The 24,050-nt window shown below is 35.5% G+C and overlaps 1 protein-coding gene across 1 annotated transcript in view; it reads right to left on the reverse strand.

Annotated features, from left to right (window-relative positions):
* Nucleotides 1-1,445: 1,445 nt before the first annotated feature.
* Nucleotides 1,446-24,050, reverse strand: part of LOC111511543 (cytochrome P450 6a8) — a 31,984-nt gene continuing 9,379 nt past the window's right edge. The window contains 6 exon segments of the mRNA XM_023167570.2: nt 1,446-1,643; nt 6,865-6,939; nt 6,942-7,106; nt 11,297-11,489; nt 11,553-11,872; nt 19,320-19,482. Coding sequence (XP_023023338.2) covers nt 1,480-1,643; nt 6,865-6,939; nt 6,942-7,106; nt 11,297-11,489; nt 11,553-11,872; nt 19,320-19,482 — 1,080 coding nt within the window. The 3' untranslated portion in view covers nt 1,446-1,479.

Raw genomic sequence — 24,050 nt, forward strand, 5'->3', positions numbered from 1 at the left:
GTCAAGTCCCTCAAATCTATTGTGGCCGTCAATGAGTCTCATAAACCTGTGACATCTCACAACATTGCACACCTCGCTTCTGCACGTCACAACCCCTTTCCTACTACCAACTCCACCCTTGCTCCCACTACCAGCCTCCTCCTACATTCGTCCAGGGACATGAATACCAGACCAGAGCCTGTGGGCCCACAGTCGACGATTGGGAGTGGGCAGATTGAAAACCTTGCGAAGACCAGCGGCGAAACGTGGAGAGAAAGCAGATTGAAACCCGGCGTCGAGTCGCTGAACCTCAGTGTAGTGACATGTTCTTGAAAATGGCTCCAAAGTCGAATCTTTTGAACTATTATGACTCACGATCGGAAGACCGTGGGTTCGATTTCCGCCTCTACCAGATATTTTTCTCGGGAGAATTTATCTGGTTGAAGCTGGAATGATTCTGCAACCGTTTTAGGAATCACACGTTAAAAGGTAAGACCTCGTTAGTCCTTAGCTCGCACAAGTTTCTCAACTTCTGAGAGTTGTCGTTCGTATGGGGGCGATAGCTGATTAACGGAAAAACAGATTTTAAACAGATTACGAATACCAGACGCGGTTCAACTCGGATTTCAGATCATCAAATTGCTGACCGCGAAAACTTTTCCAAACCACACAATTTTATGTATTCAATAGTAGGGGATGTTCACAAACTTAGTATTCACCACTATAACAGAGAAATGAATTGCTATTAAATATATTCGAATTGGCTGCTATAACAGTTTTTCTACCAATATTTGTCGAAATCTATTTAAAAAAAATTGCTTTTCCGTTAACCAGCTGTCCCCCCCTACGAACGACAACTACGAAACTTGTGCGAGATAGGGATTAACGATGTATCATATTTCAACGTGTGCTTCCTAGCACGGATTTGACGATAGGAAGTGAAAATCGATCGTCCGGCCTTGCGGTTCGGACTAGTGGTTCACACAGCGGTCGATTGATTGAGTAGATCAACAACCCACGCCAATCCAACCGGTTATCGTCTCACTAATGGATCAATTCAGTGGCAAATGATATCCGAAATGACATCAGGATTACTAATCCTTTCCTGGCTGGTGATCTACAGTGTCATCCCCAAAGTATGCACCATATGGGAAATTTATTTATATTAAGTGTTTTTCGACAAAGTGTTATTCCTGATAAAATTTATGCATTCCCTAAAATTAAGCATGCATCAACAAAATACAGTAAAACACACGTAATATACGAGAAGCCTTCAAATATTTGATTTTGAGATAGTTGTAAAGTACTCTTATTTCGAAAAATCTCGGGAAATAGTATCCATTGTATAAAGAAATTACCATATAACGTAGATATATGTACCTGAAAGTTCTTTTTTAACTCTGAACATTTCATATTCGAATCATTTTTATTCTTGTCTATTTTATGTCACTTCAACAAATACACAGTTAAATTCAACTTTGAATATATTACAAGAAATTCTTATAATTTTTTCAACTTCAAATAAATGGGTTGTTTGGTATGTAGTACAAATGTGTCAGGGTCTATTTCCAATGGAAGACTTGTCTTAGGACTAGGGTATACCTGGTATTTCCTCAATATGGTCAATAAGCCTAACTTCACTTGCATCTGACCAAATCGCATACCTGAAATAAATAAAATTTTGACTGCCCGAAATATTTCGAACGTGCTTGAATCTCCTTTTTATAGATGGATAAATTCCTACCACCACCATCTTTTATTTGAAACAGAAAAAACTACCGAAATAATATGCAAATTGTGTTATGACTACTTGAAGGCTACTAAATTGTCAGATGAACTATTTCAATCTCCTTCAATTTTTTCTTTCATAAAATTCACCTATTTCCAAAATTCTATGCACAAACTCCAAATTTCATTACAGACGACTGACGAAAACCAAGTATTTCGCTCCAACTTAAAATATAAATTTTTAACAGGTGATGATCGACTATATTGTCAAACATGCGCCAAATTAACTGACTGTTATAAGGAAACAAGTATAGCTGAGCACCAGTCAATCTAATAATAACACTGATGATTTTCAAACAAGACTCAACCTCTAACGGAAGCAAGAAACTCTTTGGAAGGTTTGAAATAGATGAACATTTCAACCTAGCAGACCACTATTATAATAGTCATGCAGTCATTGTTCACTGTGGTTCTGGCGTTGAATTTGGTCATTATTACGCTTTGGTCAAAGAAGAAACGGACTGGTTACAGTCGTGTCACGAAGTGTTCTGGCGATGCATTGAATTTATTGGAGCCTCTGGAGAGGACATTGTTAGATCAAGATCTTCAGATGATGTGATGCTGCAGGTTTTTCCGGGTTTTCCTGCAGCTGAAAAAGCAAATGCGCCACTGGAATCAATGAAGTAGGCCCGGAGCGCCAATTAATTTATATTGTTGTTTTTATTTTATTTTTATCGTTGTTTTAATAAAATTTTCAAATATAATAAATATATCAAAGTGACTAGATTGTACTGTTTTCTATGTTTCCTTAAAAACAAATTCATTTTAATCTGTATTGAAACCTTTCGTTTTGAAAATGATCTCACAACTTCATTGAAATCAACTTTTCATGCCAGATCTTGTTCAATAGATAATAAAGCTCTCTTTTGTGTCATCATAAAGCAATGAACGAATTAGAATCGAAAACTATCACCAACTTCAATTGGAAATGTTATAATCTGTGAGTGAAATAAAAGAAAAATCAATATTTGTCGGTTTTTTTTCTCTTCTTGCCGCTCAAAAAATCTGGCAATGTAGGCTGTATCCTAACTCACCTAAAGGTCCACCGCCTGTGACTATATACAGTGCATTTCTTTAATATTCCCTTTTTTATTTTCTGGACGGGTTAACTCAAAAAATTGAAATTTGGAATGATAATAATAATAATAACAATAATAATAATAATACCCTGATGTAGTCCTTCTCGACCACCAGACCAAAACGATATTTGTCGTGGAGTTTTCAGCTCCTGGCGAGACGAATATCGTCAGAAAAGAGGAGGAAAAACGGATAAAATATCGAGATTTTCTCTTCAAACTGCGCAGATTCTATCCAGATCACTCTGTCAAGATGGTTGTTCTGATTATTGGAGTCCTTGGTGGAATGATGTCCTCTCTACTCTCGAATCTTAAAATCATACCGGCTTGCCGCACTAAGGCAGAAATCTTAGCCGTACAGATGCAGAAAGCTGTCATTCTTGGCTCACTGCGCTTGCTCAGGACACATAATTCTCGGACCCAATGATCACTTACCCCACGATGTGGGGAGTGGTCATTGGTTGATAATGCTGGCGCGCCCTCCCGAATGTATCGGGGCTTCGGGAGATAGGACCTGACCAGCGCACACTACGGTGAAAAAAAAAATAGCACTCTTACGGTATTGACGAGACACCGGTGTTGCCCTACGCTCCGGGGGATATTGAATCCGTTGTGGGGAACGAGAAGTGCCGAATTTATTGGAACTATTCGTTCTCCACCCTCAGGCTCATACAAGCTAATAAGCCTGATGTAGTCCTTCTCGACCACCAGACCAAAACGATATTTGTCGTGGAGTTTTCAGCTCCTGGCGAGACGAATATCGTCAGAAAAGAGAAGGAAAAACGGATAAAATATAGAGATTTTCTCTTCGAACTCCGCAGACTCTATCTAGATCACTCTGTCAAGATGGTTGTTCTGATTATTGGAGTCCTTGGTGGAATGATGTCCTCTCTACTCTCGAATCTTAAAATCATACCGGCTTGCCGCACTAAGGCAGAAATCTTAGCCGCACAGATGCAGAAGACTGTCATTCTTGGCTCACTGCGCTTGCTCAAGGCACATGATTCTTGGACCCAATGATCACTTACCCCACGGTGTGGGGAGTGGTTATTGGTTGATAATGCTGGCGCGCCCTCCCGAATGTATCGGGGCTTCGGGGGATAGGGCCTGACCAGCGCACACCATGGTGAAAAAAATAATAATAATAATAATAATAACAAACCATTTATTGCCCAACAGTAACAACCATTTATAGAGCAATTTAAGATGAAAATATATATTAAGTATACTCCTAGCACTAATACATAGAGATCTCAGCGTTATCATACGATATACGCTCTAGATTATTTTTTAATTCGATTAAAGAACAGGAGAAAATATCAAAATATTCACAAATTTTGTTATAGTTCGTGCACATTACATAGATTGGTGCTTTAAGCATAAGGTTAGTTTGCGCCCGTTTGCACATAAAAGTGCAGCTTTTTCGAGAGGTTTGCCGGGGTACAAATATGTTGATGAAAGATGATAATTCACAGGAATCAATTTTATTGATCAAAAGATTGTACATAAATATTAAGGAAGTTGCGCCCTGCGTTTTTCTAAGGATATAAAGTCAAATCTTTGTAATAAAGAAACATAGTTTTGGCCTCTAGGTGGTATACTCCATCAATTTTAAAGCTCAAAAATTTCAGATTTTTTTTTGTGCCTTCTCCACGATAGAAATATATTTTCCATATATGGGGTTCCATATTAGAGACCCATATTCTAGTTTTGATCGGACAAAACAGAAATACATTTTTGTTAGAGCAGACAAATTTGTGAAATTTCTACAATTTCTTACAATAAAGCCGTATGCACGCTTTGCTGCATTTACTGTACGACTAACGTGTATGTTAAAGGTGAGCTGCGCATCAAAATAAATTCCCAGATCTTTTATCTCGTCAGTACGCTGCAGTTCTACATTATCTATTGAATATGCAAAGTGAAGACTATTACTTTTCCTAGTAAATGTCATTGCTTTACATTTGGATATATTCACTGGGAGTTTATTTTTGATACATCACCTATGAAAAATATTCAACTGGATCTGATAATGAAATTAGTGCATGAATACTTTATTTTGAAATGAAATTGACAGATGAAACTTCCAAGATGTCGACTGGGCGCTATCTGGTAGAAAAGAGGGAAAGAGAGGTCATGTGATACATCATTTTAAAGCTCCTGAAGAATACTTCACAACCGTCAATATCTTCGCCTACTACAAAATGGCGAAACATCAAATAATTTCCTGAAGACAAACACATTAATATCGATATTTTAGAAATATTCCTTTTTATCTACCATATGGCAATTCCAACAACCCGATAAGGTTTGTTAAGTTATTTTTTGTTTATAAAAACGACAAAAAATGTTAGTACGACAATGAACATCATTGATCAGTTAGAATATTCTCATTTAGTTTTCGGTTTTCTCAATATCCAGAAAAAATTAAGGTATGGGCAGGAGTATTGGGGAACCATATTGAAGGACCTCTATTTATTGATCAAAATTCAACAGAGAAACTGTATTTGAATATGCTGGAAACCACTGTTGACCCTCTCATCATTGAATTCTATATGGATATTGTATTCCAACAAGATGGAGCACCACCACATTACTCCATACAAGTTAGAAACTATTTGGATTAGCCCAGTCGTTGGATTGGCCTAAGAAGTCCTAAAGAATTGCTAGCCCGCTCGCCAGATTTGACACCTTTGGACTTTTTTATGGGGCTTTTTAAAGCAAAAGGTGGATATACGGCAGATAATAATGAATATTTGTAGAGATATTGACGTTACTGTGTTCGAAAATGTTCGGCGTGAAATATCGGATAGGCTGTTCATATGTCAAGAAGTTCAAGGCAATCATTTCGAGTATCTTCTGAACTGACCTCAAGTTTATTACTTTTTATTATGTACTTAAATGTCAATGTATTCAGGCAATTATTAAATGTTCCGCCATTTTTTAGTAGGTGAAGATATTGACTTCATATTCTATGGTTTTGAAGTATTCGTCAGGAGCTTCAAAATAATTTGTCACAATACCCCCCATTCCATTCAATTTTTTTCCCAGATGGCGACCAGTCGCCATCTTGAAAGTTTCATCTGTCGATTTTACTTCAAAATAAAGTATGCATTGATTTCATTGCATTGCAATGCATTGATTTCATTATCCCACATTTCAATTTTTTGAGTTGACCCGTTCAAAAAACAAAAGAGGGGGCATTAAAGAAATGCACTGTATAAACTTTCGTGTAGTTTTTCCGAAAATATATTCTGTGATCTAGATATTGAGTGGAAATTTGGAAGATATAAAAAGTATAACAAGATTTTCAAAAGGATTCTTGATGAATCTTATATTCTTCACAATTTGCAGATAGCAATGCTAAACATCACATGTTGAAATTTAATCGCTAAACTTACACAAAATAATTCAATTCATAACATAGTGCACCAAAACACTGCCATTAATATTGTTATTTCATGTATCATTTCGTCCTCATTTTGCTAATCTTATGATTAATCTCATCTTGAGTACGTAGAATCCCTTATGTTTATATTTCATATTTATTCCACCCCATTTCAATTGTCCTGGAAAAGGAATTTGAAATTTCCGTAAGTTCGACAAAAAAGAGTTTTCTTCATCTGAACGTTGATTTCTACATTAAGAACATCTACGAAGATACACCTACCCCTCGATGCATTGGATCTTCTTCAAGACCTTCTTGAAGACCTCGGCTTATGAAAGCATCTGACTCCAGGTATAAGGCCTTCCACAAGGGTGCAACAAAGGATAATGTCAATGATGAGATGCAAAAAAAAAAATTGACTGAGGGAATGATATGAACCCCTTCTAAATGTAACCCGCTCTATTTGGACTCTACCTCAAGGAGCGGCTCCGCTGAGTGGTATCAGTTATTCAAGGCTTCTTAGTAGTTTATCGAGCACCGCTAGTCATTTAGCAAATTCAAGATGTGCAAGATTATTACTTTCATTTAATTACTCTCATTACTTACTATACGAATATCTGATATGTCACCTACCTATACACATCCTTGGTCCTTCTCCGAACGGTAAATATCCAGGATAACTCGAATTTTTATTCATGAATCTTTCGGGTCAAATTCCATCGGCTTTGGATGATAATTAGAGTCCCTATGAAATCCAAGTACCGGAATGATGACGTTAGTATTTTTCTGTATAGTGATACCAGAGTCTCGAAAAGTATAGTCTTTCGTGCACACTCTGGTTAATGTTGTCACAGAAGGCCATTTCCTCAGCGTTTCTGTGAAAAATAAGGAAACATTTGAATAATGTTTTAATTAATTGACTAGAACTGCCGATACTTGATGAAAATCCATATTAAAACTAATTAATACACTTCATTGTATGATTTTCACTATAAAGGGTTTTACAAAAATCGCGACACGTGTTTTGCTACACAATAGCTTTCCCAAGCATGAATAAAAGTTACTTTTGAATTACAACTAGTTTATACTCTATTACCTACTTGTATGCCTACTTTTCAATGAATGAATCTACCTGGAAAGGTCAGGTATGAATTCATTAACTATATGAATACATTTTTCGAAAGTACCTGGAAATACACAGATCGAATAATAGCGAATTATTCAGTTCAGTTTGATCGTTCATAAGATATTGACAGTTTTTTGAATTTATTTATTTCCACACTCTCCAACAGGTTGAGTTTCAAACCTTTCTTCCAGAAATGGAGGGGCTTGAATTCATGGTTGAGCTCATGTCCTTCTGGATTAAATGAGTGGCATATGTGGAATCCATTTTTTCATTCTGAAAACTATTTTGTGTTCTTTTATGCGGGCTTTGAACGTTCTTTCAGTTTGACCCATATTTGAACTTTTATTTTTGTTATTCTTAATGTGCATGCCTAAGTTGTTGTTAGTTTTGAAAGCAATATTTACACCTTTGTTGTGCAGAAAATTCGAAATATTCGTAGTGGGTTGGCCTAAGTAGGTTAAGGTTCAATAACTTTTATCATCATTTCTTCATTGGAAAGTAAGCATACAGGTAGGTAATATGTTAAACTATGAAATAGTTGTAATTTAGAAGTAACTTTCGTTTTGAGCTTGAGAGAGCTATTGTATAGCGAAACACGTGTGGCGGTTTTTGTAAAACCCTTCATAGTGAAAATTATACAATAAAGTGTATCAATCAGTTTTAATAATGTTTTCAGAGAAAAAACGCTAAAGCCTTCGAATATAATCAGAGACCAAATAAACGGTTTAGCAGTTTTAAGTTGATAATTTTCAACAACAAAACAAATTAAACTTCACACGACCAATCTTATATGAAAAAATCAGATATGTTTACTGAATATTTTTTCATTTCGTGTATTCACAAATGAATCTACTAGAAAGTGAACTACAGACAACTTGAAATGTTCTTGAAAAAAAGATTAACAACATCAACAAACAAAATTGAGTAGGTTTTTCACGTGCAAAAGCAAAATATAATATTATTTCTATTTATTACGTTTGATAATCTGTGTTGCTTCCTCTCGTTATTTTTCAAGCTTCCATTCGAGCATTTCCCAGATTACCCAGACGAGCACTAGTACTTCTTTCGTAGCATTTTATTACTGACCCTATGAATTTCCTTGAGAAAACTTTTTGAGGGACAATACACTTCCTGTGTTTCGAATTATTCCTGAGCTCATAATGTTCCAGTTATCAGAAACATCGTAGATCCCCGACTTTTCAGAAAAGTAAAGACTCAAAATTCATAGCTCTTCCATACGAACCAAAATACACCAACGGATCAGTTTGATGTTTGAAAAAAAATCAATATGAAAATTGCTTTGAAATAAAATAATGATAATAAAACTTTTAAAACAGGTTTTTATTTAAGTGCCCTAAAAAGATCAAAATAAAATTATAAATCTAAATTAACCACATTCATTTATGACTTTACAGAATTGAAATTATAATAAAAACTTGTCGCGATAATTTCAATTTGTAATTGAAATTTTGTAATTAGGTAGGAGGCACCTACAAAACATGTAAGCAATTCATAATGTTTGTAATTAAATAAAAGTACCGTGAATGCTCAAAATGTGGAACTTCAACCTTGAATAACTTTGTTGCACGCATAGGATTTATCGGGTTTGGAATTTATTGCAGTACCTAGTTGCTCTGTCAGAATGTTTCTTAATTTAAATTTCATCTGACTGAATATGTAGAGATTTCTTCTAGGCATCGCAACAAACTTTTATTATAATTTCAATTCTGTTAAAGTCATAGGTCACAGGTTAATACAATTTAAAATTTTATTTTGATCTTCTCAGGGAACTTAAAAGTTTTTTTCAAAAGTTATTTTATCATTATTTTATTTTATATTTTTTAGTTTCAATCGATAGTTATCGATCAATACGAAAGTCTATCTATAAAATGGAGAGTCCTCCAACAGAAAAACTTAAGGAACCAATGCTAATGATGCCCATCTCACCAAATTACACAAGTCATGGTATGCCTCTTGTGCGTGATGGACCCTCTTACTCGGGGAACTTAGAGGGTTGTAGATAATAATATTTTTTACAATGCAAATAAATATGGGTTCTTACAATTACAACCTACTTCATTATTTATTGTCTTCTTTTTAGGGTCGAGAAGTAGGTATTTAAAGGTTGAAGCTCGATTTAATTTTTTTTCTAGAAATATATTTTTTTATTGAAACCAACCCTGTATGTGGCATCTATTTCATGGTGGGCCTACCAACTGCCTATCATAAACGAATTTGTATACAAAATTTCGTGTGCCTGCTATTCACCTCTGAGGAAATCTCTCGTACGGAGCCGATCCTGGCAGCAACATCAGGTCACGTTTACGATTAACATGCATTGTCATCGGTTCTGGACCAGCATACAAAATTTCAGGTCAATCGGATACCGAGAACTGGGTCAAATTAAACTTGCAAGATTTGTTAATATACATACTAGTCGAGTTAAATGAAAGCTTTTAAAAATGTTCACTTCAACGAGTGCTGAGCTACCAGAAACACAAGACGACGGCGAAGGATAAGCCTGTGATTTACGAAATGAGCAGTGAGGATTGCGAAAAAATATGTTGGTCAAACTAGGCGCACTATAATACGCCGTTACAAAGAACATGTTTTACATATTCGATTTCATGTACCAGAGAAATCCTGTGCAACATGTAATGGAGAGAACGGAATGCTTGAAGTTGAGACTGGTAGATGACAACAAAAGTTTAGAAATCAAAAAAAGAAAAGATTCAGTATCTCAGATGGTGAATAATAAGAGGGTAATAAAATACTGGGAATTGATTATCGACCCCTATAATGCAAGGTAATGAGTCGTCTGGATGTTTGAAGAATTTTCAAAAAATGAGTTGAATTTTCATTTTCTTCGAAAAATATTCATCAGGTCTCCAATTTCTATTCTGTCATTTTCAAAGTAGTCCCCCTCATATATAATACACTTGTGCCTGCGTTTTTTTCAATCCTTGAAGCATTTCTGATACGCATTTTTTCGGTATATAATAATAATAATTCTACCTGGAAATAACATAATCCATACACATGACAGAGACTGTACTAATACAACAAACTGCAATTGTGCTGTTATAGTTAGTATATGTTAGGTATCTGGAGTTATTGTGGATCGGCATATGAGATGGGATGACCACATAAACTATGTATAAAACATCTCACACTTTTGACTAAAAAATTCTTATGAATTGAAAAATATTCTGGAGTACAAAAATTTAATCACCATATACCAGTCTCTAGCAGAATCTGTAATAAGATATTGTATTGCCTGGGGTGGTACTTTTAACAAATCCCTCAATATCTTTCAAATATCTCAAAATACAATCTTGAAAATATTATTCAAAAAACCTGAACTGTACTCTGCTGAATTTCTGTATGAAGAAACGCAATTACTGAAAACGTGAGAACTCTATATCCAATGTTTAACTTGGATGTATACAAATAAATTTGAACTTCAATCAACAAACAAAGAAAAACAAACAAGATTCGTTACTAGTTCATCCATGAACATACCAGCTCCTAATAAAAGTGACACACAGATATATATTTTCTATCATGGTTCAAAATTATTCAATCTTCTGCCAATTATGAGAAACAATTCCAATCTCAATTCATTCAAAGAATCAATCAAAACATTCATTATGTTCAATACCGAACTTCTCGATGTACTCGGCTAAATATAAACGATGTCAAGCTAGCTCTTCATCATTCCCAATATTCATTAATTTTGTAAATTAATTATTCGAAATGTATGTATATAGATATATACATAAGATAATGACATATAATTGAATACCCTCTGTGGTAGATGGAAAGCGCAACACAAGTACTTTAGTTACTTAGGTGCATCCATCCTCACATTGTAAACTGTGAAAATGGTGACCTATAAATAAATCTTGAATATTGACTTCTGTTTCATCTCACACTCACCTTCAACGACCGCATTCATGTATGGCATTCCCATGAGTGCGTCATATGTGATTCGATTATCATTTTTCTCCATGCACTCTTCTATTTCACTCCTCAGTTTGTTTTGTATTTCAGGTTTTTGGGATAATTCGAAGAGAGTCAGCGTAGCAGTTGTAGAGGACGTTTCGAATCCAGCAGAGAAAAATATAAAAACCTATAAGTAAGGTTAGTTTCACGACTACTGACACACTAGTGAAGAAGAAACTCAAATAGGTACCTGTCCTATAATCTCATCCATTGTCAGTTGATTCGTTGAGTTCTTCATGTCAATCAACATTTGTAGAAAATCACTTCTTATCAAATTATTATCTTCTCTATATTTTACAAGATCCTTAACAGTTCTGCAAAAGAATTCCGAAACCTCAGGTTGAATATTTGACACTCCAATCTTTTCACATAGTTTTGGAAAAGAAATCGTGAGAAAAATTTTGATTGTATCCATCAAAGTGAATTCGTCGAATAATTGTCTTCCTATGTTTCTGAACTCAGCGTTTGGATCCTTGAAACTGTTACAATTTAGTCCTAAGACAGCCGATCCTGAAATATTTGAAAATTCTATCATTAACAAAAATGAAACTACTGATAAATTTGTTTCATTTTCAAATAGCTATTGATGAGAATGAAAAATAATAAAAAATTGAGATTTCCTCCTCATCTTGCTCATCTTGCAAAGAAACCAGAAGAGTTTCCGACTTCAACATGAATATTGCAGCTGCAACATGCACCCAGGGTTTGAGTGAGTTGATGTGAGTGTTTTTATAATAATAATAATAATAATATAATAACAATAAAGTATCATCACAAACTTCGAGAGATCTGGTCGATATTTGTCGTGGAGTTTTCAGCTCCTGGAGAGACGAATATCGTCAGAAAAGAGAAGGAAAAACGGATAAAATATCAAGATTCTCTCTTCGAATTCCGCAGACTCTATCCAGATCACTCTGTCAAGATGGTTGTTTTGATTATTGGAGTCCTTGGTGGAATGATGTCCTCTCTACTCTCGAATCTTAAAATCATACCGGCTTGCCGCACTAAGGCAGAAATCTTAGCCGAACAGATGTAGAAGGCTGTCATCCTTGGTTCACTGCGCTTGCTCAGGGCACATGGACCCAATGATCACTTATCCCACGGTGTGGGGAGTGGTCGTTGGTTGATAATGTTGGCGCGCCCTCCCGAATGTATCAGGGCTTCGGGGGATAGGGCCTGACCAGCGCATACTTCGGTCAAAAAATAATAATAATCGTCTTTATTGGGTGAAATAAAATATGACAACCAAGAGGCGAAGTTCAAAACTGCACTGTAGAACACTACAGGTTTGTTCTACCACGTAACCTCCACAGCCGAGAACTGGCAACAAAAATATAACAAATACAAAAAGCAAAAAATTAAAAAAAGAAATACATTATAAACCTGATACCGATCAGCATTCGAATAACAACAAAAAAGAAATATACATTATGGATAAATTACACAGCTCTAGAAAAATTTTTTTGTGTTGCCCTGGATATTTTTGCAAATTTTTATGTTTTCGAGTGCCTAAATCACGAATATATTTATGAAAGTACTGAATGTGCTCTATTTTTTATGATTTTTACGTATCTTGTATTTTCAATAATAATCGGCTTGTTAGTAGAAAAAATTATTTTCTCAGTCATGATTAGACAAACATCACATGATCCCCACTTCTCGGGCTCTTTGCTCTGTAAAACAGCTGAGAACTCAGTTATTTGATAATATTGAAGTACTAATACGGAAATCAGGATAAGTTGTTATATGTTAATATTTTGTTTCAATTATTGAGTGTCCGTTCTAATATATTTATCTTGTCTTTTTAAACATGAGTTTGTCACGAAGGAAGTGCAAATATAATAGTGATTTATTCTGTTATATTTGTGGTATTTATATATCAAAAAAACAGAAAAGAAATATCACAGACTTTGTTAAGGAAACTTATGCTGAATATTTCGGTTTTAAAATGGACAAATTAAATAAATCATGGGTTCCTAATAAAGTTTGTAAGTCTTGCGTTGAGTCTTTGCGGTTGTGGAAAAAAGGAGAACGTTCTGAATAGACTTTGATATTCCTATAATCTGGATGGAGCCTAAGAATCATTTCGATGATTGTTACTTTTGCGTAGTAGATGCTAAAGGTTTTAATCGAAATCAAACGTGAAGATATCCAGACTTACAGTCTACAAAATGTCCTGTTTTACACAGTGAAAATCTCCCTCGCCCTATTTATTTTTCAAAAGTGATTCAAACAATGATGTTGCCAAATTCACAGAAATCGAATCAGTCTACCAGTGGAAGTGAATGGGAGGGTGAAACATCTACGCCAAAGTTGTTTTCTCAAAATGAACTCAGTGGTTTAATACGTGATCTAAATTTATCAGAACCAGGATCAGAACTGTTAGCTTCAAGATTGAAAGAAAAAAATTATTGGCACCGATAGTTACAATTACAATGTACAGAACGCGAGAAAGTGAGCTATTACAATTTTTTTCATGAAAATGAAGGATTGGTATACTATAATAATATTGCGAAGCTGCTTCTGGACATGGGTTTGAAAGAATACAAACCTACTGAATGGCGTCTTTTTATTGATAGCTGTAAAAGAAGTTTGAAATGCGTCTTACTGCATAATGGAAATAAATTTGCATCAATTCCAATTGTCCATTCTACAAAACTCAAAGAAGAATATGAAAATTCAGATTAGTTTAAAAAAAAATCAATTACTCGGAGCATCAATGGTCGATCTGTGTGGATTTAAAAATGGTTAATTTTTTACTTGGTCAACAAAGAAGATTCACGAAATACCCTTGCTTCATTTGTATGTGGGACAGTAGAGCAAAGCAACGTCATTGGGAACAAGATATTTGGCCTGAAAGAAATTCTTTAACTGTCGGTAAAACTAATGTAATAAGAGAGCCGTTGGTGAGCAGAGACAAAATTATACTTCCACCATTGCATATTAAGTTAGGAATGATAAAGCAATTCGTAAAAGCTTTGGAAGGAGATTGTTTTAAATATATTTGTAGAAAATTTCCAAAACTTAGTATGGAAAAGTTGAAAGGTGGAATATTTGATGATCCTCAAATACGGCAATTGATGAAAGACACTGATTTTATTAAAGTTATGACTGTTCCGGAAAGTAAAGCTTGTGAAAGTTTTGTGTTGGTAGTCGAAAATTTGCTAGGTAACCATAAAGCACCAAATTATGAAGAAATTGTACAAAATATGCTGAGAAACTTTCAGATTCTAGGAGCAAATATGAGTATCAAGTTACACTATCTTCGCAACCATTTGGATAAATTTCCAGATAATTTAGGAAATTATAGTGAGGAGCAGGGAGAGCGGTTCCACATGGATATAAAAGTAATGGAAGAAAGATATCAGGGTCGATGGGATTGTCACATGATGGCCGATTACTGCTGGTCTTTAAAAAGAGATTGTCCTGTGAAAAATTATAAAAGAAAAGCTCTTAAAAGGCGTTTCATGGAAATATAACATGTTTTCGAAATTTCTCTCTCTATTTACTTCAAAGTATCATATTTTTCTCTAAATAAAACTGATATTATAAATATATCTGTTATTTTGTTTCTTGTTTTCGAATTTTTGTAATGTAAAATGAAAATAAATATTTGAAAGAAAACGAGAGCAAATCTTACAAAACCATTGATAATTTCATGAATTGTAAGTATAAATACACCCAAAATCAATCTTACAATCTAGGGCAAAAAAACACTGTAGACCAGTGTTATTGAGTAGTCAACTTTCTTCACCTAGTAGTTCAATTTTTGCCTAAAATTACCTATTTAAAAATGTTTTGAATGAGAAAGAAGTTTATTATAAGCGTTGCATATCTGATACGTAAATAATCACTTGAAAAATTCATGAGTGTGTATCGAAGGAGTTAATAACCTTTGTGGCGTACATTTAAGTTGTGTACGTCAGTCCGAAATGTAATTTAATTAAATAGATAATTCGGAATTTCATTGCAGATAACCTTACGTTAGATAAACGCTGAGTGTAGTGACCTTCCGTTGCCAACAAGTTTTTGACATCTTTGATGATATTCTCTTCCTTCTACGTACCTCATGAATAAGGCGAAGGCAGCAGTTTTGAATCTTTTGGAGTCTTTGTTCCTATTTGTGAGGCTTGGTCCATGAAGGACATCTGCATAGTTCAAAGATGAAAACACGACATGAGTTGGTTTATTGTGTGAGGACTCTGCACCATTATTTATCACAGTAAAATTTTGGGCAGCTGAATTTAAACATGGCCATAAGAGCTTGGAAGAGGCGGATTCACTGTCCTTGTTCATCTTTCACTGCCTGAACCACTGTGCATGGTGTTTTTGGCGAGTGCATTGGATTGGAATGTGGGAGTTGAGCAAACCGGCCATCGGATGCCAGCTTCCACGTAGCCTCGCTGGATATGGGAAAGACAGTATCACTTGTGATTCTGCATCCCAACGATGGCCTAATCCTAAGGTGTGTGTATTCGTGCCGAGAAGATGAATGACACTGAGCCTATCAGCTGTCTCTAAAGAACCTTCGAGATACCGGGCTCCTTTGCGTCGTAGCATCGCCTTGTCACGGTAATGCGGGGCTCTGCCGCGATTGACCTTTCTCTACCTACTCGTGGGACTTTCTTGGACAGAGTAAACTTAAAAATTCTTTCTGATCCTGAGTCTACAGAGGAGATGGATGTCGAGCAAACTGGCCTTCCTGTAAATTTAGATCAGGAGCAAGATCTTCTCCACACACCAACTCCTGATTCAATAAATGAACCTAAAAAAAAGGTTTAGTGGTGCAGCCAGGAAACGACTGAGTCGTCTCCTCAACAGCGGGGTACTTTATAAAACCGCCTTGCACCAAATTCTTGAGTGGCGTACACAGAATCTGTCTCAGGTGGAGGAACAACCCCCCCCCCCATGAGCAGGTTAACAAACGTTTGCGCTCAAGTGATGATTCACCAAAACCAGAAGCGAAAAAGCCCTGCACGGTTGAATCTAAGGCAACGACAGGTGTAGCTGACGTGCAAAAACCCTCATATAGGAAGGTTGTCGCGGGTATCGAAGTGAGAATCTTACACCTTAACTCTCTGACTACCTCATTAACGATGAAACAGTAGAGCATATACTTGTGCCTACCCCGCTGAGGATAAAATCAGGTTTTGAGAGTTCGGTAGAGCCGTGCTCTTACCATCTGACCTGAAAGACCACTCACCATACAGGCTAATCGGCTTCGTTGAGAAGCTGTGTTCATTTGGTAGATTGTCAAAAAATGTGAGCCACAATAAACCCTTGTGGGTTGCGGTGGATGGTCGAATGGACCCACTCACGTTGGACGTAACCTTACCTAAGAGCTTGGGGGACGATAAACGTCCGGGACGTCCAATTGGACTAGGATTGCAATTACAGACGGAAACATCGCCAAAGTTCACCAGATGGTGCTAGACATCCGAATTGAAGTGAGAGAGATAACAGAGGTTATGTACATGTCAAAAAAAGTGTTGGAACGGGTATTCATGATCCAGAAACGCATTATTCGAATAATATATAGCCTGGAATACCGTGAATCGTGTAGACCAACTTCTAAATCTCAAAAAATTCTTACCGTAACAGGTATATATTTATTCAAATTATTGATAGACACACATAGGAATATCATCAACCTACAAAAAAATTCAGATCTTCATCAATACTCTACGAGAAAACAGGAGAATATACATCTCAGAAGCTTCAAGCACCTCTCGTATAAAAAATCACCAGAGTGGGCAGGAAGTTACTTTTATAACCTGCTGCCGAAGGAAATAAAAAATACCACCGTTAACAGATTCAAAAAGCTTGTAAAAACTCTACTGGCTGACAATCCGCTTTATAATATTCAAGAATTCGTAGATCTTCTAAATGTTAATAAATAGTAATTTTGCATTCAGGTGAGAATACTTGTATATTGTACTGTTTCTTTAACATTTTTATATCATTAATTCTACCTTTTATTTCTACAAAGCTCTGTTGGCGCAGTTTAGGAGTAATAAATCCGAGTTTTGGCGCTGATTAATTACTGTTGATGGCACACCATTATACGCCCGAAACAAAAATACAGTCCAAACAGTGGACTGCAAAGAAAGAACCGACTCCAAACAGCAAAAACTGTTTTTTATGCTAGGAAAGTTATGGCGACTATTTTTCTGGATGGTCATGGGGTAATTTTTTGAAGGACAAAATACAAGCACTATAGAAAAATCCTTGAGTTGCTCTTAGAGCGGTGCATGTGCGAAAGTAGTGATTCACATCGGATTTGAATCGCTGGAGATTAAATCCATTTGTGAAAACGTTGTCAGGATGTTTATTCCACATAAACACAGTTATCCAAATGAAAGAGTTCTTGAACAGTGAAGTTCGAGGTGAACTGAGTTGAACCTCGAAACGATGAACAGCCACAGTCCGTCGCGTATTTCTGATATGTACCGCTATTGGTGGAATCAATGTGGCAAGTCACTGTAACACTTTCCGTGAAAGTATCTATAGAAGAGAGACAAATCTCGAACCTTTCTTAGATGTTGCAGCCTATCAAGGTTGGCTCTTTCCTGGATGGAATCCAGCAGCTTCAGGGTATGTTTGGGGGCGGAGCTCCATACATGAGAACAATAATCCAAAGAAGGTCTGATCTAAGCTTTATAAAGCATCAAAAGTTGCTGAGGTGTGTACAGTTTTCTGGTTCGAAAGAGTGTTCCAAGCTTTTGAGAAACAGCCTTCGTAATTCCAGCGACATGATTGTGCCAAGACATACTGGTGTCCATTTTAACCCCCAACAAACCTATCAAAGCAGAAAGCAGAAAGCGGAATTGTCTGACCTGACATTATTATATCTGGTTCGGAGACATTTATCTACTTGGAGAAAACCGATGCCAATATGTGGCATTGAATTGAACCTGGTTACTTCCACTCCAATTTGAAATCACTTCTAGATGCTCATTAAGATATGCAACCTCCTGCTGCCGGTGAAGATGTGTCTCCGTAGCCAATGTCCTGGAATCCAAATAGAATGACGAGACATGTGTACTATCGTCAACAAAGCAATATATTGGATTCATGTTTTTTTTCAATAAGTCGTTGATATACAGAAGAAAGAGGGTTGAAGACAATATGGTTCCCTGGGAACACCAGCGTTTATGGTAAAAATATACCAGAGTTATCCATCGACGGTCACTTACAGGGAAAGTTCTTTCAGGAAGCTGGAGAGCCAAATATTTCAGTATATCCATTGGAATATTCTCATGTTCAGGAGCCTATTTCATCTTCAACTACGAGTGAGCAAAATCAATTGGTATGCTCTACGTGCTCTACAAAAGCCAAAAAGAACATTTTTTGAAACGTGACAATTTCTGTCCATCGTTCAAATCGTGGGGCACACACTTTTCGTGCTTTTTACGTTTTAAACCTTCAAAACCTACATAGAAGCTGACGCCCAGTTGTTCCACCATCCCACGCATCATTTGTGATGGATCAGTCTCTACCAGGCTCCTAAATTCTCGTCCTGGATTACTGTAAATCGTCCACTTCGAGGCTCATCTTCGAGGCTGAAATCTCCAGAAGTTAAATTACGCAAACCCACGTCGAACACTACGTTCATTGACACTATCACTGGCACTGGTTAATTTTTGGGAATGCTCTTTGGAGAGAGATCTTCCTCAAGTGAAAAGGCAATCACCTTCGTGAACAATTATTTTGCAGAGAAAAACGCCGAGTCTATTTGGAAGTCTATTTGAAAGAGTTACAGAGAAAAGAACATCGCTGAGAGAAGTGTGTATAGTTGAAAAATAATAAAAGATCAAAAAAAATGTCTTTGTTGGGTCAGAAATTTTTCAGGCTACCCTCGTAGTTCTGAAAGGGGTGGAAACCGCAACCCATAAAATGTATTTCCAATGTAACTTTTTGTCTTATTATTTGTTTACCATTTAAAAATTGCTCTTACCAATTACATCAGTTGTAAAACATGCCATAACTTCGAGCATTTTCACGTCGCTGTTTTCAATCGCATTCTGTTCCAAACTAGCTGCCATTTCATCTGCGCACTTTGACATAGTCTCCAAAAATTTTCTCATTTTTGCAGAAGTGAACAGGGAAGTTGATTTCGCCTGAAAAACAAATTTTCATTGAAATAATATCTAAAATAAGCTCTGCTCCTAAACACTAAATGGATTTATTTTACGCCAGAGATTCCAGGTTTACCTTTCATTGAAATTATATCAATATATTTTTCAATAATGAACCAAATAAACTGAAAAAATTCTTCTTCGATAGAAAGACACTTAAAAATTATAAAAAGTGTTTCAGAATTCGGCGGACAAACTAAATCGGTAGAAAAAAATACAGGGTGTAACTGAATAAGTGTAAAACATTTAAGGAGGTGATTCCTCATCGAAAAAAAGATAGGATCATTCATATAAAGAAACTTCATTGGAGCATCCCTTGTTAAGATACAGCCCCTTAAAGAGGGTACATAAAATTTCTATAACAATTTTTTCACAAGCACTGAAAAAGTTACAATATTGAAATTGACCTGACGTTTTGTACTACCAAAAAGACACTTAGCCAGTAATTTATTTGGTTTACCCCATGGTTGTAAGGGGTGGAAACCGCAACCCATAAAATGTATTTCCAATGTAACTTTTTGTCTTATTATTTGTTTACCATTTAAAAATCTATTTCCAATAGCCTGTTTTATTCTAAACAAAAAATGTCACTTGGGTTTTTTGCCCAAAATGAACCAGTTTGCAGCAAAAAATTATTCTACGAACAACTACAGAGATACATCGTCATAAATGCGAATTGGATTTATTGTTACTTTGTAGTTAGTACCTGCATTATACGATTGAAGGGTAATAAACGAAACTAATACATTAAAAACAAAACACACAACATGTAGAAATCATAGTAGATGTTCAATATGTCTACCTTCAGACATTACGCATGCGTCTAGACGTCAGCGCATTGAGCCACGTATTCGCTCAAATATTCCTGGAGTCTCTCTGATTACCCTGCACGCATCGATGATGCGGTTTCTTAAGTCCTCTACATCGTGAACAGGGGTACGATAAACCAAATGCTGTAAATGGCCCCAAATAGAGAAATCGAGAGGATTGAGATCCGGGGATCGTGAGGGTTTTCATCAGCCCATATGTGGTAATTATGAAAATTAATAATCTTGTCCCGAGAAAAACTACATTCGTCTGTGAATTCTATCGTCTTCAGAAAGTCACAATTTCTTCTGATCATTGCAGCATTCAATTGCAAAATTTAAGAGGGTTCGGCAAGTCTCGCGGTAACAGTGCCTGTACTCGTTGCAGATGGTAGGGGTATAAGAGTTGTTCCTTTAAAATTCGAAATACCATCATATCATCAACATTCAGCTGAAAAGCAATCTTTCTAGTACTGGTAGTAGGCTGTTCTTCAAGCTGTGGTGTTGGTACTTCTCGATGGCGACCACAATCCTGCGTTCTTTTGTCGAATGAACCATATTCTCGTAATCGTTGATGGAGTCGAGCAAATATTCTATGTGAAGGATGCTGCCGTTGAGGATACATTTCAACATGTCTTCTAGAAGCTTCTAACCCATTCCCCTGCGACAGACCGTAAACGTAATGCATATCAGCCATTTCCTCATTTGTGTATGCCAATAAGTGAATTATTGAAGTAACAAATTAAGAATAGAACAACAACACACAATTAGTATGATTTCAATTTCGAATCATACCAATTTAATTGTCACTATCGCTAATAGCCACCGACCAGGTAGATTAGTTTCGTATTTTCGCATTTATAACGATGTATCTCTGTAGTTATTCCTAAAATAATTTTTTGCTGCGAACTGGTTTATTTTGGGCAAAAAACCCAAAAAACATTTTTTGTTTAGATTGAGACACGCTATCGGAAATAGATTTTTAAATGGTAAACAAATAATGAGACAAAAAGTTACATTGGAAATGAATTTTAGGGGTTGCGTTTTCCACCCCTCACAACCACGGGGTAAACCAAATAAATTTCTGGCTAAGTGTCTTTTTGATAGTGCAAAACGTCAGGTTAATTTCAAAATTGTAACTTTTTTAGTGCTTGTGAAAAAATTTGTTATAGAAATTTTATGTACCCCCTTTAAGGGGCTGTATCTTAACAAGGGATGCTCCAATGAAATTTCTTTATATGAAGAATAATATCTTTTTTTCGATGAGGAATCACCTCCTTGAATGTTTTACACCTATTTAGTTACACCCTGTACATACACTGCATTTCTTTAATGCCTCCCCCCTTCCATTTATTTCTTGAACGGGTCAACTCAAAAAATTAAAATTTGGGATAATGAAATTAATGAATGAATACTTTATTTTGAAGTGAAATTGACAGATGAAACTTTCAAGATGGCGAATGGGCGCCATCTGGAAAAGGAGGTCTTGTGACACATCATTTTGAAGCTCCTGACGAATACTCCTACAGAATAGCCAGCCCGCTCGCCAGTTTTGACACCGTTGGACTTTTTTTATGGAGTTATTCGAAGCAAAAAGTATACGAAACTGAATCTGCTTCAATATTGGAAATACGGCCAAGAATACTGAATATTTGTAGAGATATTGACGTTTCTGTGTTCGAAAATGTTCGGCGTGAAATGTCGGATAGGCTGTTCATAAGTCAAGCTTATTATCTCATATTATGAAGTTAAATGTCGATGTATTCAGACAATTATTAAAAGTTTCGCCAGCCATTTTGTAGTAGTTAGAAATATTGACATTATATTCTAGGGTTGGGTGTGTCACAAAACCCCCCTTTCCATTTAATTTTTTCATCAGATGGCGCCCAGGCGCCATCTTGAAAGTTTCATCTGTCAATTTCACTTCGAAATAAAGTATTCATGCATTAATTTCATTATCCAAAATTTCAATTTTTTGAGTTGACCTGTTCAAAAGATAAAAGAGGGGAGCATTAAAGAAATGTACTGTAAATTGGGAGAAAGAAAGGAAAGAAAAAAAATTTCAACAAATCATCGATACATACTTGAAAATTAATGATTTTCGTATGATGTAGATTCATTTGCAAGATTCAGTAGATATACTATATATTTCTGTCACGCAGATATCTTGTTTTATTGACATACTCGTATTTCTTTCTTTCAGTCTGAAAAATTCTGCAAGAAATATGCAAGAATTTGAGTGTATCGAGAATTTGACAAAATCTTTTCAAAATATATTTTTAACTCGATATCTTCGAGAGATCTTGAGTGTGAACACAATTTTTACAATTCTTAGCATTGCAAAGATTACAATATCTCAATATTGAAAAATAATTCCGTGATTAACTTTAATGCTCGTATCAAATGAAAATTGAGATAAAAGATTGAAGTTCTTTTCATAATCATATTTCATCGTAATTGGTGTTATTCGATCATGAAACTGTAATTTTTCAATCGTAATATTTTACTAATACAAGCCTGTTACGTAATAAAAATAAAACTGAATTGTTCATAAAATATTCCCAATTATATTTCATTCTTCAACATGGATATGTTATTATCTGATTCACAGAAGTTGAGCCTCACGATAAATTCACTGTGAATCTATTCTTCACGGTTTTTCACAGAGAACAAGTTAGATGGGTGAAACTAACTTCCAAATTCACTTAAATGTATTTATTTATATATTTATATCCAAATAGATCTATCGGTCTTATTACATGAATAAATTAAACATTGTAACTTAATATTAATATTAAAAAGTGCTTACTGCAGCAACAGCACACATAAGAGCATTATACACTCATATCCAAGATATAATGCAAGCAAATGCTTCTAAATTCACTTTGTGAGAGAGTCCAATCCTAGCCCTAGTAGTTGTTACCAATCGAAGTATATTGAAAATAACTAGTGTTCGGGTTCTGCGAAAAGGTATATTAAATTTTATCAAAGCTAACAGTTCAGGAGAATTTATTATATTGTTAATAATTTTGTAGAGAAAAACCAACATGCAAAGGGTAAGTCTATGTTCCAAAGACAAAATTTTAAATTCATTTCTCAAATTAATTGTTCCTACTGTATTATAATCTGCTCTAGTGTGATATTTTTTAAAATACAACCATCTCATAAATTTATTCTGTATTTTTTCAAATAAACATCTGAATGAACTTTCAATCAAAAGAATTGATCATGAATAATTTTACACAGTGATCAATCCTTCCAATAGCTTCTTTACATTTTCGAACAAAACGTTGCCAGCAACCAACCAGGGCCGGATTTAGGGAAGGACTGGTGGGGGCAGTACCCTGGGGCTTCCACAGGAGAAATTAAAAAATGTCTAAATTTTGACGGGTCAGCAACGTTTAAGTTTTCAATCCCATACATTTTTTTTGCATTTTTACAAAGAATACTTGCACAAACATAATAATATTGTTATCGATATATCAGAAAGCCCTAATCAATTTTTGATTTGATCGAGCATTTCAGTAGCAATGCTTTTTTATATGTAATTTGTAATTTATACCTGTGAGTTGAAGAGAAATAAAATAAGTGAAAAAAACATTGGACCCTGCAGGGCATCCTTACAACTTCTCGCTTGTAGCACAAAATTTTGAAATTCATTTAACGAAATCACTTGAATGGAAATGTTTGAACGAAACTATCTATCGCTCACTTCTTCTTTTTTTAAAAGTTGTAATTTTCTTA

The sequence above is a fragment of the Leptinotarsa decemlineata genome, unplaced genomic scaffold (genome assembly GCF_025532065.1).
Source record: "Leptinotarsa decemlineata unplaced genomic scaffold, Ldec_3_MD MMD2_tig00000505_RagTag_RagTag, whole genome shotgun sequence".
NCBI classification, from domain to species: domain Eukaryota; kingdom Metazoa; phylum Arthropoda; class Insecta; order Coleoptera; family Chrysomelidae; genus Leptinotarsa; species Leptinotarsa decemlineata.